This window comes from Rhodnius prolixus, unplaced genomic scaffold (genome assembly GCF_049639745.1).
Source record: "Rhodnius prolixus isolate KJV_2025 unplaced genomic scaffold, Rpr scaffold_9, whole genome shotgun sequence".
In the NCBI taxonomy this organism is placed as follows: Eukaryota; Metazoa; Arthropoda; class Insecta; order Hemiptera; family Reduviidae; genus Rhodnius; species Rhodnius prolixus.
In genome coordinates, this window is record NW_027411604.1 from 24,247,893 (window position 1) to 24,263,349 (window position 15,457).

The 15,457-nt window shown below is 31.6% G+C and overlaps 1 protein-coding gene across 1 annotated transcript in view; it reads left to right on the top strand.

Annotated features, from left to right (window-relative positions):
• Window positions 1-567: 567 nt before the first annotated feature.
• LOC141454735 (uncharacterized) overlaps window positions 568-15,457 on the top strand; it is a 633,436-nt gene continuing 618,546 nt past the window's right edge. Inside the window, exon 1 of the mRNA XM_074129302.1 lies at window positions 568-886. Coding sequence (XP_073985403.1) covers window positions 844-886 — 43 coding nt within the window. The 5' untranslated portion in view covers window positions 568-843. The remainder of the gene's footprint in view (window positions 887-15,457) is intronic.

Sequence of the window (15,457 nt, forward strand, 5' to 3'; positions counted from 1 at the left end):
GATGGCCCTCATTCAAATCTTTCATGCTATTTTTATTTATATATTGTAATCTGATTTACTTGTTGCCAATAGGCAGTTGTAAATTAAATAAAGAGAGTTAAAAAAAAAGAAAAAAAAAAAAGATTCCACAATCCCACTTTAATCGACTAGATTGACGTGATAAGGCGGGAATACGTAAAGAAACCATGCAAGCACGAGGCTCCACATTGTCTTGCTTAGGCCAGGTGTTGTGCATGGACGCCAGAACGTTGCATGTGAAGTCACAGCACAAGCGGCAACGGAAAGAGAAAGGAAAAACATGATTAGAGGCGCTAATGACCGCAGCAGTCGATGCGCCCGAAGAATTAAAAAGAAAAAAAAATCACATAAAGAGAAAATACCTCTTTGGGAGGGCGGGAAACTAAATTTTCTGTTTACAAAAATAATTCTTAAAAACTAAATAATTAATTAAGTGGATAAAAAATTGGAAAAAAAAGTAAAGTTGAAAAGAAAAGCAACAGTGAGAGGGATCGAGTTGAGGATTGTGAAGGGCGCAAGACCACCGGCGTTAGAGTTAAAAGGCGCTCGGTTAGTCAGTTTGTGTCCGCCCTGCGCTGTGTAAACATTGTTTCTAAAATTGGCATATAATTTAAAATTTTATTATAAAGAATATTCCGTTAACTTAAAATCAAATTGTCGTGTTTTAAATTTTTTTTTTAAAAAAAGCGTTATTTTTTTTATTTGGATTTCTTTTTCTTTCTTTTTTAAGCCCTTCCTAATTAAAATATTATAATAATAATTAGCGAAATCCGTGTAAATTAATCATGTATACTTAATTTTTTTTTTGTTTTTCTTTAAACCGTCATGTTCAAACTAGCTGTACTACTGTGCCAACTTTTCATTCCTGGTAATGTACATAATTAAATTTAACATTTTAAATAAATATATGTAATTAAGCTCATTAAATAAGTATTATACAAATTAATCTTTAAAAAAATTATATTAGTCTATACTGAAATATAGACCACACAACGTTAATTAATTTACATCAAAAATAGGTATAAAAAAAAGTGTAGTTATTTTAAAAATCCTACAAATATTTAATTAAATAGGCTAACCCATTGACGGAATGTTTAATTCAATAAATAATTAACACAGATGGAAGAAAGAATATATTGCCAATTTCATTCATTATTTTTTATTCATTTTGGATTAATGAGAATCAGTCACCAAAAAACAATTAACAAAACTCTACAATAAATAATTAGTATTTGAACATGTGATGTTTATCAAATAAATTGGATGGTCATTGCGCATAAATTTGATTCCAAATTTCCCTTCAATTTATACATGATATATTCCTAAGATACATAATAGATATTTCAAATAGTTTACATTAATAGATTCTGGACAATGGATTGGCCACAGACATATGTATTTTATTGATTTAACTATTTTAATGAGAATGTAATAGGCTAAGATATTTCTATTTTCTAACAAGGATTTTTTATTTATGGTAGACATGTCTGATAAAACGTTCTTAACATATTGGTCCTTTTTTTTTATCTCTCTTTCAAACCATTTATATGTTCAAGGTTGGCTTAGAGGTTTGCAGGCAATATTTGGTATGTGATTTGGAATTTTGGTTCTTTTCTACATTATTCAGTTTGAAGTGTTTGTTTTGAATTCATTTCTAAATGATATTTCACATTTTTTTTTAACCTCTAAAATGGTACTAATTTATTCGGCGAAGTTTTGCAATGTTTAGCCATGAATGTGCCTCATGAATTAGTTGATTTTTGTTAAAAATGTTCTGTTGTTATTTATTAAAAAATTAGGCAAATAGATCCTAAGCCAAAATTTATATATCATATTAATTAATTCACAATAATAAACAATCATAATCTTTGAAACATATGATCATAAATTAATGGTATCACAATCATATCATAATTTCTAACAATTCTCTCTCACTATGATATCCTCCATCTTAACTAGACTCCACTGTCAATCAGAGTCAACTGTGTATTACAATCCCTTTTCTGGAGATTACAGCTCCAAAACACTGTTTTGTAATCATTCTCGGATGTTACTTTTTTGAAGTTTGACTCTAATTTGAAATTTTCTCATCGGAGTAGAAGTAAATTGGTTGCCTATCTTGTGATTATGATATACGAGGGTCGTTTGAAAAGTCCGTGCAAAAATAAAAACTACTTAATTTTTTGGGGTAAACCTTTTTTATTTTTCAACATAGTCTCCTTTTAGGCTTATAAACTTCGTCCAACGCTGCTCTAGTTTGTTGGTCCCTTCCGAATAATAGGATTTGTCCAAGTCTGAAAAATAGCCATTCGTTTCTGCAATCACCTCCTCGTTTGAATAAAATCTTTTTCCCGCCAGCCATTTCTTCATATTGGGGAACAAATAGTAGTCCGAGGGAGCCAAGTCTGGAGAATAGGGGGGATGTGAAACGAGTTGGAACCCTATTTCCATTAATTTTGCGACCACAACTGCTGAGGTGTGAGCTGGTGCGTTGTCGTGATGGAAAAGGACTTTTTTGTGGGCCAATCGTGGGCGTTTTTCTTGCAGCTCGGTTTTCAAACGGTCCAATAACGATGAATAATATGCACCTGTAATAGTTTTGCCCTTTTCCAGATAGTCGATGAGGATTATTCCTTGCAAATCCCAAAAGACAGTCGCCATAATCTTTCCGGCCGAAGGAACGGTCTTCGCCTTTTTTGGCGCAGATTCCCCCTTGGTAACCCATTGTTTAGATTGTTCTTTGGTCTCAGGAGTGTAGTGATGTATCCATGTTTCATCCACAGTGACGAAACGACGCTTAAAGTCCTGCGGATTCTTCTGGAACAGCTGCAAACCGTCCTTGCAACACTTCACACGATTTCGTTTTTGGTCAAGCGTGAGCAATCGCGGCACCCATCTTGCGGATAGCTTTGTCATGTCCAAATGTTGATGCAAAATATTATGTACCCGTTCATTCGAGATGCCCACAGCACTAGCAATCTCACGCACCTTCACTCTTCTGTCATCCATCACCATATCATGGATTTTATCAATGATTTCTGGAGTAGTAACCTCAACAGGGCGTCCAGAACGTTCAGCGTCACTTGTGCCCATATGGCCACTCCGAAAATTTTGAAACCACTTATAAACTGTTCTAATCGAAGGTGCAGAGTCACCATAATGTTTATCAAGCTTCTCTTTAGTCTCCTGAGGCGTTTTGCCTTTCATAAAGTAGTGTTTAATCAACACACGAAATTCTTTTTCGTCCATTTTTTGAAAATCACTCGACTTCCTCGATTCAAACGAATGCCAAACACAAAGAAATAGACCGATCTGGCTGAAACTTGGTGTGTGTTCTTCCAAGAGATGCTACTAACTAAACACAACCTCGATACGCGCCAGTAGTGCTATCTCTCTGACTTTGCACGGACTTTTCAAACGACCCTCGTAGACTATCACACTAGTTTTTTAATATTCCTGCTAAACATTTGGCTGTGCTGAATGGAGAGTCTTTCTGACTTGCTATAACAATATCAGAAATACATATTATGTGTTCTGCACTGTGACTTACCTTCATCGGCCATTGTTTTAATAACTTCAAAATTGATTAAAAGCATACATTTATGTATAATATATTATGTAGGTGTAATTAATTCAAAACATTCAACAATCATATTCTTTTTTGAAAAATCAAAATTTATCGAATGCTTTATTAATTATTTCGGATGATACATTCTTTTATTTAGCGAACATTCATTTCTGTTACTAAAAAAATGATAAACAACCGTTCTTTTAAAAACGATGATAAACACTGCATTTCACTCTGAAAAGCACAATTTGTTCCTCACATTTTTAGTTTGTATTTAAGACGACTTAAATCATTAACCTTTCGTAGACCTAAAGAACACTTACCAAATATCACAGTTGGTCTCACCATATGGTGTTAGAATTCATTTTAATTATTTCAATTAAATAATTCAAATTATTGCAATAAAGACTGTTTCTTTCGCCATTGTTTCCTTCTACTCCTATTTCTTAAATCTCAAACGATAATTTCTGTTATTAATTTATTTAGTAGATTATAAAAATTATGATTTTGCTTGTTACTGAGTTTCCATGCTTCTATTATCTTCGATTTATACTTGCATTAAATAACTGAAAATGAAGGAAGCAATATAAAATAAAAAATTAAAAGATAAATATAGTTTGATGAGAATTATAAGTTAATGTCATCATTAAAACAGTTTCGCTATTCTTTTTTTTTATGTTGACAAATGTGTTAAATAATTACTATTGAGAGCTTCTTGAGCTCTCATTATTTTGTGAGCTTCTTGTGACAAGCGATACGTTGGTAATCACTGCAACTAATCTTTTCGAGAGAGATGGAATAATAATTAAAAATGTATCAATCCTTAATGTTCTCTAATCAGCCAGCTTGTTATCCGATTTTCTACTTAGTGTGTTTCATCTTATTTGATAGATTAAGCTGGCACTGATACATTATTAATAGTTAAATGCCCCTTAAACAAATAACTACTAGAGAAAATCTAGATTTGAAAACCTACTTTTGAAATCGCCTAAAAGTCTTATCAAAAAGTAAATATAAAAAAGTCGATAACAGTTTGTAAATTCATGTAAAAACATTGCGCCTCAGAAAAGCTGAACTGTTTTTTCGGATGGAATAAGTAAAATCAATGAATAAAATTTGATGACTCAAATCACTGAAAATACTTTTGCACACAAACCTATAGACATTTTCTAGCATTATCAACAAATGGCTCTACTAAATCTCAACCAAGAATGGCTGGATCGATTGGTGTATATATATTTTGTAAGATTCTATTTCAACCTCTAATAGCTATGGTATTTTATCATTCTAAATCTCTAGTAATTGCTTTGGTAATTACAATTTTTCTTCTTTATTTCTATACTTTTTCGAAAATAGTTCTAACTGAATGTCACTACCATTATCTGAATAACATATATTCATTTTACTCCTTTACAAAAACCTTTTACCTCTAACTTATTTAACTCAATACTTTGAGCAAAGAGAAATAATAATAATAACAATGAAACTCTTCTGTTAGAGTGATTCCGTTCAAAGATGTTTGTTCAGGAGAATGAACAATAACATTCTTGATTGTAAATTTATTCAATTGTAAGTATTGATACAAATCCTCTTTTCTATTGATTTGATCAGATGTAGATTATTGAGATTAATGATTATTGGTTAATTAAGATCAGATGTAGATTAATCAGTTTAGTATAGAGATTTCGACTTCACTTACTCCTGCTGGCTAATGTAAAGATAAGAGGAGAGAATTAGGAATCTCTACATCAAACTTATTAGATAATCTACTTTTGATGGTAGATCCCAAAACCGGTCAAGGATACAAACATGCGTGCTACAATCAAAGCAATTTTATATGTCAAGTACACCATTAGTATCTAAATTGCAAACAAACATTCTGTTCTAGAAATAAATTACCTTAAAAATGAAAACAATTAACATTGTGAATAAAAAAGTATAAGCTCTCATTTTGTCAATTATAGTACCAGGCAGATAGAAATCTGTTCAACTTCAAAAGTATAAAGGTTAAATCGATATAATCACTGCCCAAGTTGTAGTATATAAACACGAAATAAAATTGTATCATCGGTTGTCGATAGTACTAAGTAATTTATATGGAAGAACTCGGACAACAACCATCAAAATCCAATTATTATAATTTTCTAGGTTTTCTCCTTCGGCATAGTGGTCATTTTGCCTGAAATTTGAAGCTCTGTTTTTTCTTTAGACGCCATGGATCACTACTATCAGTTTCTGGTTTAACTGATACTGCCATGGTAATAACAGCAAAAATAGCTGTTGAGATAAGGATTAGAAGTTGATCTTGCTCCAATAGAAATTATAATATTTTCCATATTTAGTTTATATCAGCAAAAATCATAACTAAAACTTCTATAAGAACTTATAAGTAGTTTGTCGAGATTTTCTTCTAGATTAGAATATATTAGATTTTTGTAAGTAATGACTGTAAAACCATTATAACCTAATTTATGGCGACCTAGTTAGAGGTTTTTGTAGATTTTTTTTTTTAACAATCTAAGAGGAAGCTTCACGCCCTTAATCTCTGTAAAACATTATTGCACTTACATGCATTTTGCCTGTTCATACTGCAACTTTATTTGCCATGTTTAGATTCTTAAAGCGGTTTTTGTTCTTAGATAAAATAACACCTAAATGTTCTCTCTCTTTTTACCTATCTTTCTTTTTTAAGTAGATCCTCATTTGATTAAGCGAATCCTGTATCAGACTGGTGTTAGCCTAAATCTAAGACCTTTCAGATCTGCCAGAATCCACATCTCAGTTCTTATTGAAGTATGTAAAGAAAATCAAAACTAATTTGGAAACATGATTATAGGAGGCAGTAAATTTTACGCTACCATGTTATTATACAGTTGACAGTATATAATATTATTATAGAGCCCACAAAACCATTCTTGTACAGGAATTAGTAAAAGTTGTTACGTGCTATTTAATCTTTTTTTTTTTGGAGTTTTTGTTCTTAAAAAAACCAAAACATTTTCAGTGGTTTATTAGAAGTTATTAACAATTGTTAACAATCGTGCAGTTAATTCTAAGTCCAACAAATATTTACATATGTAAAAGAATTTCTTTTTCATGCACACTTTAGTATTAAATTCTTTAATTCCAAATGTTTCCTTTAAATAATAACAAATTCTTTTTGGTGGTAAGGAGAACTAACAAGAAGTAGTTCTTTATTTATGCAAACAAGAACATTTTTTTTAAAAATAATCACTTATGATATCAATGCATAAAGGGCAGAATTTCTATATGATATACGAGGGTCGTTTGAAAAGTCCGTGCAAAGTCAGAGAGATAGCACCACTGGCGCGTATCGAGGTTATGTTTAGTTAGTAGCATCTCTTGGAAGAACACACACCAAGTTTCAGCCAGATCGGTCTATTTCTTTGTGTTTGGCATTCGTTTGAATCGAGGAAGTCGAGTGATTTTCAAAAAATGGACGAAAAAGAATTTCGTGTGTTGATTAAACACTACTTTATGAAAGGCAAAACGCCTCAGGAGACTAAAGAAAAGCTTGATAAACATTATGGTGACTCTGCACCTTCGATTAGAACAGTTTATAAGTGGTTTCAAAATTTTCGGAGTGGCCATATGGGCACAAGTGACGCTGAACGTTCTGGACGCCCTGTTGAGGTTAGTACTCCAGAAATCATTGATAAAATCCATGATATGGTGATGGATGACAGAAGAGTGAAGGTGCGTGAGATTGCTAGTGCTGTGGACATCTCGAATGAACGGGTACATGATATTTTGCATCAACATTTGGACATGACAAAGCTATCCGCAAGATGGGTGCCGCGATTGCTCACGCTTGACCAAAAACGAAATCGTGTGAAGTGTTGCAAGGACGGTTTACAGCTGTTCCAGAAGAATCCGCAGGACTTTAAGCGTCGTTTCGTCACTGTGGATGAAACATGGATACATCACTACACTCTTGAGACCAAAGAACAATCTAAACAATGGGTTACCAAGGGGGAATCTGCGCCAAAAAAGGCGAAGACCGTTCCTTCGGCCGGAAAGATTATGGCGACTGTCTTTTGGGATTCGCAAGGAATAATCCTCATCGACTATCTGGAAAAGGGCAAAACTATTACAGGTGCATATTATTCATCGTTATTGGACCGTTTGAAAACCGAGCTGCAAGAAAAACGCCCACGATTGGCCCACAAAAAAGTCCTTTTCCATCATGACAACGCAGTTGTGGTCGCAAAATTAATGGAAATAGGGTTCCAACTCGTTTCACATCCCCCCTATTCTCAAGACTTGGCTCCCTCGGACTACTATTTGTTCCCCAATATGAAGAAATGGCTGGCGGGAAAAAGATTTTATTCAAACGAGGAGGTGATTGCAGAAACGAATGGCTATTTTTCAGACTTGGACAAATCCTATTATTCGGAAGGGATCAACAAACTAGAGCAGCGTTGGACGAAGTGTATAAGCCTAAAAGGAGACTATGTTGAAAAATAAAAAAGGTTTACCCCAAAAAATTAAGTAGTTTTTATTTTTGCACGGACTTTTCAAACGACCCTCGTACAGGGTGAACCAGTAAGTTCAGGAGCACATAACAGTGTTAGTTTTTCAAGTTGTTTAATTCATTGAAAATTCTTTTAGATAGACCGTTAGACAATTTTTAAAGTAGATTGTCTTAAAATAAGGAAGTCAAAGGTTACAAAATGCACTTAACAAATTTTCTTCTTATCTCTCCGAAATATTTGAGAAAATGTTAGGAAATATTTTAAACAAGTACTATTTTTATAAACAAAAATTCATATAGTTTGTATTTACTCCAAATCACAATTTCACACACAACTACACTGTTGAAAAAGTTTTAAAGTGCAATTTGTAACCTTTGAATTCCTTATTTAAAGACAGCCTACTTTAAAATTGACTACTGGTCCATCTAAAAGAGTTTTCAATGAATTAAACATCTTGATAAACTAATACTGAGGAGTGTTCGTGAACACGTTTTCTTGTAAAACAAACGTAATTTCTCATACGAAGATAACAGGAATCCTGGAAAATGATATACCGTTTGAAAGCCCATTAGACAAGGAAACTTTTGTAAAAAGTGCCAGCACCCAGGTCTGAAAATGATCACATAAGAGCCTAATGAGTTTTCTTAAAAATTTCGATTACTTTTATTTTCCTAGGTTCCGGTGGAAGATTAAGGCAGTTTGCAGAATAATTTATGCTTCAAAATGGTGTCAATTTTTAGGAAATTTATCTGTCTTTCTAACCGTGTCATCAGAATCGAATTTGGACTAAAACTTTCTGAGTAATAACATTTTTATTGGAAAAAAGTAATGATTTTAGAAAATAATTTAAAGTGACGTCACTCAAGAACAAAGGGAATATGAAGTTGGCCAATACGTCATTGAACTCCACTTTAGATGTACTACGTTTACAGTAGGCCTATTGGACATTACTTACTGGTTCACCCTGAGTAGAGTGAATAATTTATTGAATTAAGCAGAAACTAACTTAATATCAATCCATGTCAGAAGAATTAATAAATCATAGATTGTTTAGAAAACAAGTTTTAACCTCCATAAATAATAAATAGTTTTCATTTGACTTCACTGGCGCGTAGAGTTTCATTACTTGGCTTTCTATCAGAGATCTCTCGTTGCAAACTCTGTCTCCGGATAATGTGCTGTACTGGCAGACCAAAAATGAAGTGAGAAAGAAAAATTTAGCATGTAAATGGTACAAAACAGTTTCGGACTACTTAAAACAAAAGCTATTTAAAAAAAAACAAACTCGTTTTTCTCGACCTATGTTGTTGGCTAATGAAGTTTGTTGAATGGCCGTTAAATGTGTTTTCGATTTACATCCAATTTGTGGTTAAATCAACTCTATTTTCCCAATATATAACTCTTAAACAATGATTTAGTTCATTTTTTCTTTCAAAACTAATGCCCTTCATACAGGTTGAAAATTTATATATATATTTTCTTGTTCGCATTCGTGATAATTTATCATTTTTCACCAGCTTGTACCTTTAATTTTTTGTTCAAGAACAAGAAATAGAAATAGTATTTCTGAATATAGGAACAGAACAGAAATATGAACTAGCCAAGTTATCAGAACTTCTTATAACTGGAAAAGAACAAATATAAGATTAAAAGTGTCGATAAGAAATAAGGTGTTATAAAATATTGTTCTACGGCTGGAAAACTCGTTTATATCTCTGGTCATTTTTCATTCAAGAACAGATCACGTGGGCTGCATAATCTTCTTAATGCTTAACTAGTGCCCCATTTCTTTTATTGCTAACCTAATATTCTGAGATATAATCTATTTTAAAATGTAAAACTTGAAATGTTTACTTTTTCTTGCTCTACAAGTAAGGGATTATACGTATTCTTATAAGGACACAGAAGGTGATCTGTTGTAAGCACTAGTAAAGAAAAAAAGTGCTCGTCAAGATTTCAATGAAAAATATCCGTTTTGAAGATTTCTGAATCCAAAAAAAATGGGTTTAAAAAAAATTATTTTGTGTCTTTGCGCTTACGTGAGCAGTATAACTCAAAAAAGTAGCCCCATTTTCAGTAGCAACTTTCTTTTTAAGCCTGAAGTAGATGACTGATTTGAGGGATGGTTTAGTTTTATAGTCAAAACGTTACGCTTTTTCGTGCACTTTTTGACGATCAACCCTTATACAACTGTCCTACCGGACAGTTTTAATAATGTATAATACATCTAGTCAAAAAATAACTTTGAATATGCTGTCCTAGGGAAGTTATTGAGGTGCTGACCGCACTGAATATTGTAAACAAATTTATTTTTTCCCTCTGACGTTTCGGTACATTATTACCTTCTTCAGGTATAAATGAATAATGCATTAATATAACAAAAGCTGTTTCAAACCTTTATTTCAATAAGACAAAAATAGAAATAGTAAGTGAACTAAATTATTTGGGTGGAATTATATCCAAACGCTGTAAAAGCTGCTATATCTAAAGGTAATATTGCCCAAGGAACAGTCCTATGCATACGAACCAAAGCTAAGCCATTTTCTTTGGAAACAATTCAAAAATTAAATGAAGCCATTATTTTATCTTCCATGTGTCATGCAGTCCACATCTGGGCACTCAGGTGCTCCGACATAATCGAGAGTGCACATTTACAGTTTTTAAAAAGATGCTTCCACCTAATATGATAAGGCTGGAGTGTGATATTCCACATGTTAAACTGTTAATGCTAAAACTAGCCTTGAATTGGGTTTTGAGGATGCTGTCAATGAGTGAGGACCGCTTTCCTAGATTGTGCTTCGAAAGACTATTGTCTTTCTCTTCGGCTGATCTAGGAAGCGGCTCCAGATATAACTGGGTTTCTCAAGTCGTTTTGGTTTTGAGAGAAATTAATGAAGAGAACATTTTGAGCAATTCTGATCCTCGAATATTTAAGGATGGTTTACGGCGGTTTTTGTCCTCCTATCAGCTTTACCTTTATAATTACGATCTTGAAAAGTTGCGTGTTTCTGAATATAAATAGAGATATGTAGATATAAATAGAAATAGATAAATACACTAAATATAGAGACTACTTGTTTTCTGATCGTGAAGCCTGTCACAATATTAAAATCAACTTTTATTTAAAACGCTTTATGTTTCAAGTTAGACTCTCAGGCAAGCATATTTTTAAATTTTCTGGTAAGGCTAGTAATACCTATTATTTGTATCCACTAAATTTATGCCCATTTTGTAAAAAAAATTGAAGAAAGTCTTTATCATTGTTATTGTATTTGTCCAGTCTATAACATGTTCCGTAATTCATACCATTTTTTTGCTCTTTTACCTATCTCAAGTTTTGGCTCTGTCTTTTCATACGCTCTCTAAAATTCTACCCATAGTCTCTATATCGTATACATTTTGTTTCAAACTAAAATCATTTCTTTTGTAATCTTTTATTTCTTTTTGTAATATTTATTAATCTAATAACAGTTTCAAATTTCATATTGTAAAGCTATTATTGTTTTATACTTTTGTATTATTGTACCCAAACTCGTATGGGGCAAGGCCCCGGTTGCAAATAAATAAATAAATAATAAAAGCTGTACAAAAGGAATAATATATTAATGTAAATTCAAACTGAGTAAATAAAAAAATATATAATAATAATAATTTATTTATTTACAAAACTTTACATACATAACATATGTACGTATACAAAAATGAAAGAATACATGAAGAAGACATTGAGGTTTCAAGTTAAGCGCCTATTTACACTCATCAGATAAATATTAATACAGATTAAAAGGGAACATATTTACATATTAAGAGGGGAGAAAAATATATAAAAAATTTTAGAATAAAGAAAAATTTGTATAAATTTTTGTATTAAAACTGTCCGGTAGGACAGTTGTATAAGGGTTGATCATCAAAAACTGCACGAAAAAGCGTAACGTTGAAAAACACCCAACTTTGACAATTTTTTTCTCTTTTTCTATAAAAGATAAAATTCTCAAATTTCTTTTAAAAATTAGGGCAAACCCTCCTTTATAACTGTAATTTTTTTTTGGCAAAACCCAGATTTAATATATTATGAGAAAAAAGTTGCTGAAAATGAGCAAAAACGGCATTTTCAAAAATTGGTCTTGTTCTTGTTCTTGTTGTTCTTCTTCTTGTTACCTTTTTTGTAAACAACGTAGCGCCTAAACGCGCGAACCGATTTTCATGAATGAGGTGTCATTCGATTCGGAATTTTATGTAGATATGCCTTTTGGGGGTCTTGACGCTGCACATCGAATGGGAGAGGAGTTAACCCCCTTTATGTAAGGCCCCCTCCAAAATTATTATTAATTACTAATTACTCTGTAAATCTTGGCCCGATTGTGATAAAATTTGGTAAGATGATAGGGTTAGGGCTCCCCTGCGTAACATCAGAGCGACGTTCAGCTCTTACACTTTTTAAGGGGAAGTACAGCAATCGTTTTAAATTATCGACTTTCATGACCAATTTTCATGAATGAAGTGTCATTCGAATCGAAATTTTGTTCAGATTTGCACTTTTAAAGTCTCGACGCTATGCCTCATAAGGAGGGGAGTTTCCCCCTCCCAAGTAAGGCCCTTTCTAAAACTATTATTACCAATATTTCTTAAACGCTTAGTCCGATTTTGATAAAATTTAGCACGAAGAAGTGGTTAAAGCTCCTCTTCGTGGCTGTGAAGTGCCATCATGATCTTACACTACTAAGAGAAAGTATTGCAATCGTTAATATTATCAATGAGTGAACCGATTTTCATCAATAAATTGTCGTTCGATTCAAAATCTTTGCCTCTTTGCCTTTTAGGGAGCAGTACTGTAATTCGGTTTATTTTTCTTACTCCTCTTAAAAGGAAGTACTGAAATCGCAGTTTAATTTTGTTACATACGTACAAATACCTTCCTATTTTATTCAAAACGCTTTCTCAAAAAAAAAATTCTTATAGAGGGTGGTTTGGGCACCGCAACTATAATCATTCTTTAAAAAGATCTGTCCAGTGGAAGTTACGGTTCCGACTTAACACCTTATTAGGTTATAATGATAGAATTGCTTATTCCAAATTTAAAATAAATCTGTAAAGCAGATATTTAACTTTGTAAAATAGACAAAAAGGAAAATCTCTCCATAAGGTACAAAAATCTCCTTAACAAAAACTTACAGTTTAAAATGTTAAGTATAAGGGTTGATTGAACGCCAAAAGGTACACAAATCAGCAGTTCCCAACATTTCATTAATACTTCATTAATATTTAAGTAATTCTACTGCATTAATTTTCATTCATATTTTTTAGAATTTATTAGATGTCACAGACCCTTATGCTGGCCAGTTCATTCATAATATTTTTTTGTTATAATGACGATAAAATGTATAATATACATTCCTTATTAAATAGGTACTTTATTTTAACTCTATTCCAAATTATTCTTCTGATTTATCTTTAATATGCCCTTTATTCTGAAGTTGTCACATACGTATTTATGCATGTTAAGGTAGAAAAAGAAAAGTTAGTTAGAGTGGGATACTGTTTAAAATTGAATCACTGATTTAAAACAATATTTCAGTCTAGAATTCGTCTCACCTAAATATTCGTGAGCACAAATAACACACAGTAATAACAAGTAGATTATTCAACAACAAATTCATTTCTCATTTGTAATTTAATTTAGTCTCTCTAATTTTACTTATAGTAAAATACTGGAATAATTAGCTGTCCTAAAAATATGCAAATCTTATTTATTTTATATTACTTATGTACAACATTGTGGGAAGAAAACCTAGATTGAAAATGTAATTGAAGAAAACTATATTATTTATGATAAAGTCAGATTAATTATTATCTATAATTATCAACGTTTGACTATTACATAAAGTAACAATTAGTTTAATCGAAGAATGAACTTAAACCGACGATTTTTATTTAAAAATAAAAATAAATAAATAAAACAAACAAAATCATTGATGTGTGTTGCTGTAAGCATTTTTTAAATAAAGTTTTTGAATTTTTTAGCCTCATATTTTTTTTTTATTTTTTATAACGTTTTCTTTTTAACCTGTGATTAATAGTTTGATTATTATAGATAAATAGATATTACAGTCAATCTACAGTGCTACTTGAACATATATTTTGTAGACGAAAATGGCCAGCATAAGGGTCTGTGACATCTAATAAATTCTAAAAAATATGAATGAAAATTAATGCAATAGAATTACTTGACTATCAATGAAGTATTAATGAAATGTTGGGTACTTGCTGATTTGTGTACCTTTTGGCGTTCAATCAACCCTTATACTTAACATTTTAAACTGTAAGTTTTTGTTAAGGAGATTGTATATAACATTAATGTATTATTGCTATTATATTGAAGAAGGTAATAAATTTACCGAAACGTCTGTGTGAAAATAGAAATTTGTTTACAAAAATAATAATTTTCCTAGAATAATCTAATAATAACAGTCGAAAACGAAATCTATTTTTAAAAATATCCTACTTATTCATATTTTCTCACATTCTACGATAAAAAAAAGGTAATTTTAATCATGCAGACATCCATTTTGAGGTTAACTAAATTGAGATAAAAAAAAACAATTTCGGCTTTAACGATTTTTTAAAATCTTTTTTAGGCATTGCCATCTAATTATTTTTTAAAATATCGATTGATCGAAAGTGGTACTTTGACTTTTAGTTTTCAGCTATTTTTCTCAATTAAAAAAAAACATACAGTAAGAGACAATTTTTAGTATTTTTTTTAAAAAAACGAATGTATTACACTGGATTTTATCTCTACTCATTCATAACATTTGAAAGGTTTTCTATAAAAAACGAGAAACAGAAAAAAGTGAAAAAGAAAAAGGTGGAGGGAGGGGGTGATAAAAACAAAAAAGAAAATGTCGGCTCAATTATTCAAAATAAATTTGAATCAAACTTTCTAGCAATCTGAAATCTAGAGCGTCTAGTTTGCTCTAGCTAAACCCAGTTGTGCATATAAATTGCAGATAAGTATTCTGTTGGTCGTGTTACAATGTTACAGCTAATTGCTAACTCTGGTTATAGCCGGCCGGTTTTTGTTATCAACACACTTCTACTCTAAATTTATCAGCTTTTTCTTTGGGGTAAATTAAATAAAAAGAAAATGTTTTATAGTAATTTTTAATTGATTTGTTTTTTGTCTTGTCTTTTGTGAAAATTTAAAATCTTCTTTAGAAAGGGAATCTTTTAAGCATAAAGTTAAGGATCCATTTATACATGTGTCGGCACTAAAATTAATAAAAATTACTTTGAAAAAAAACTGTGTGTAGTAGCTCGTTATTTCTCGTTATTAGCAGGAAAAACAGAATTTTACTGAAATGAATTTGCACTCTTT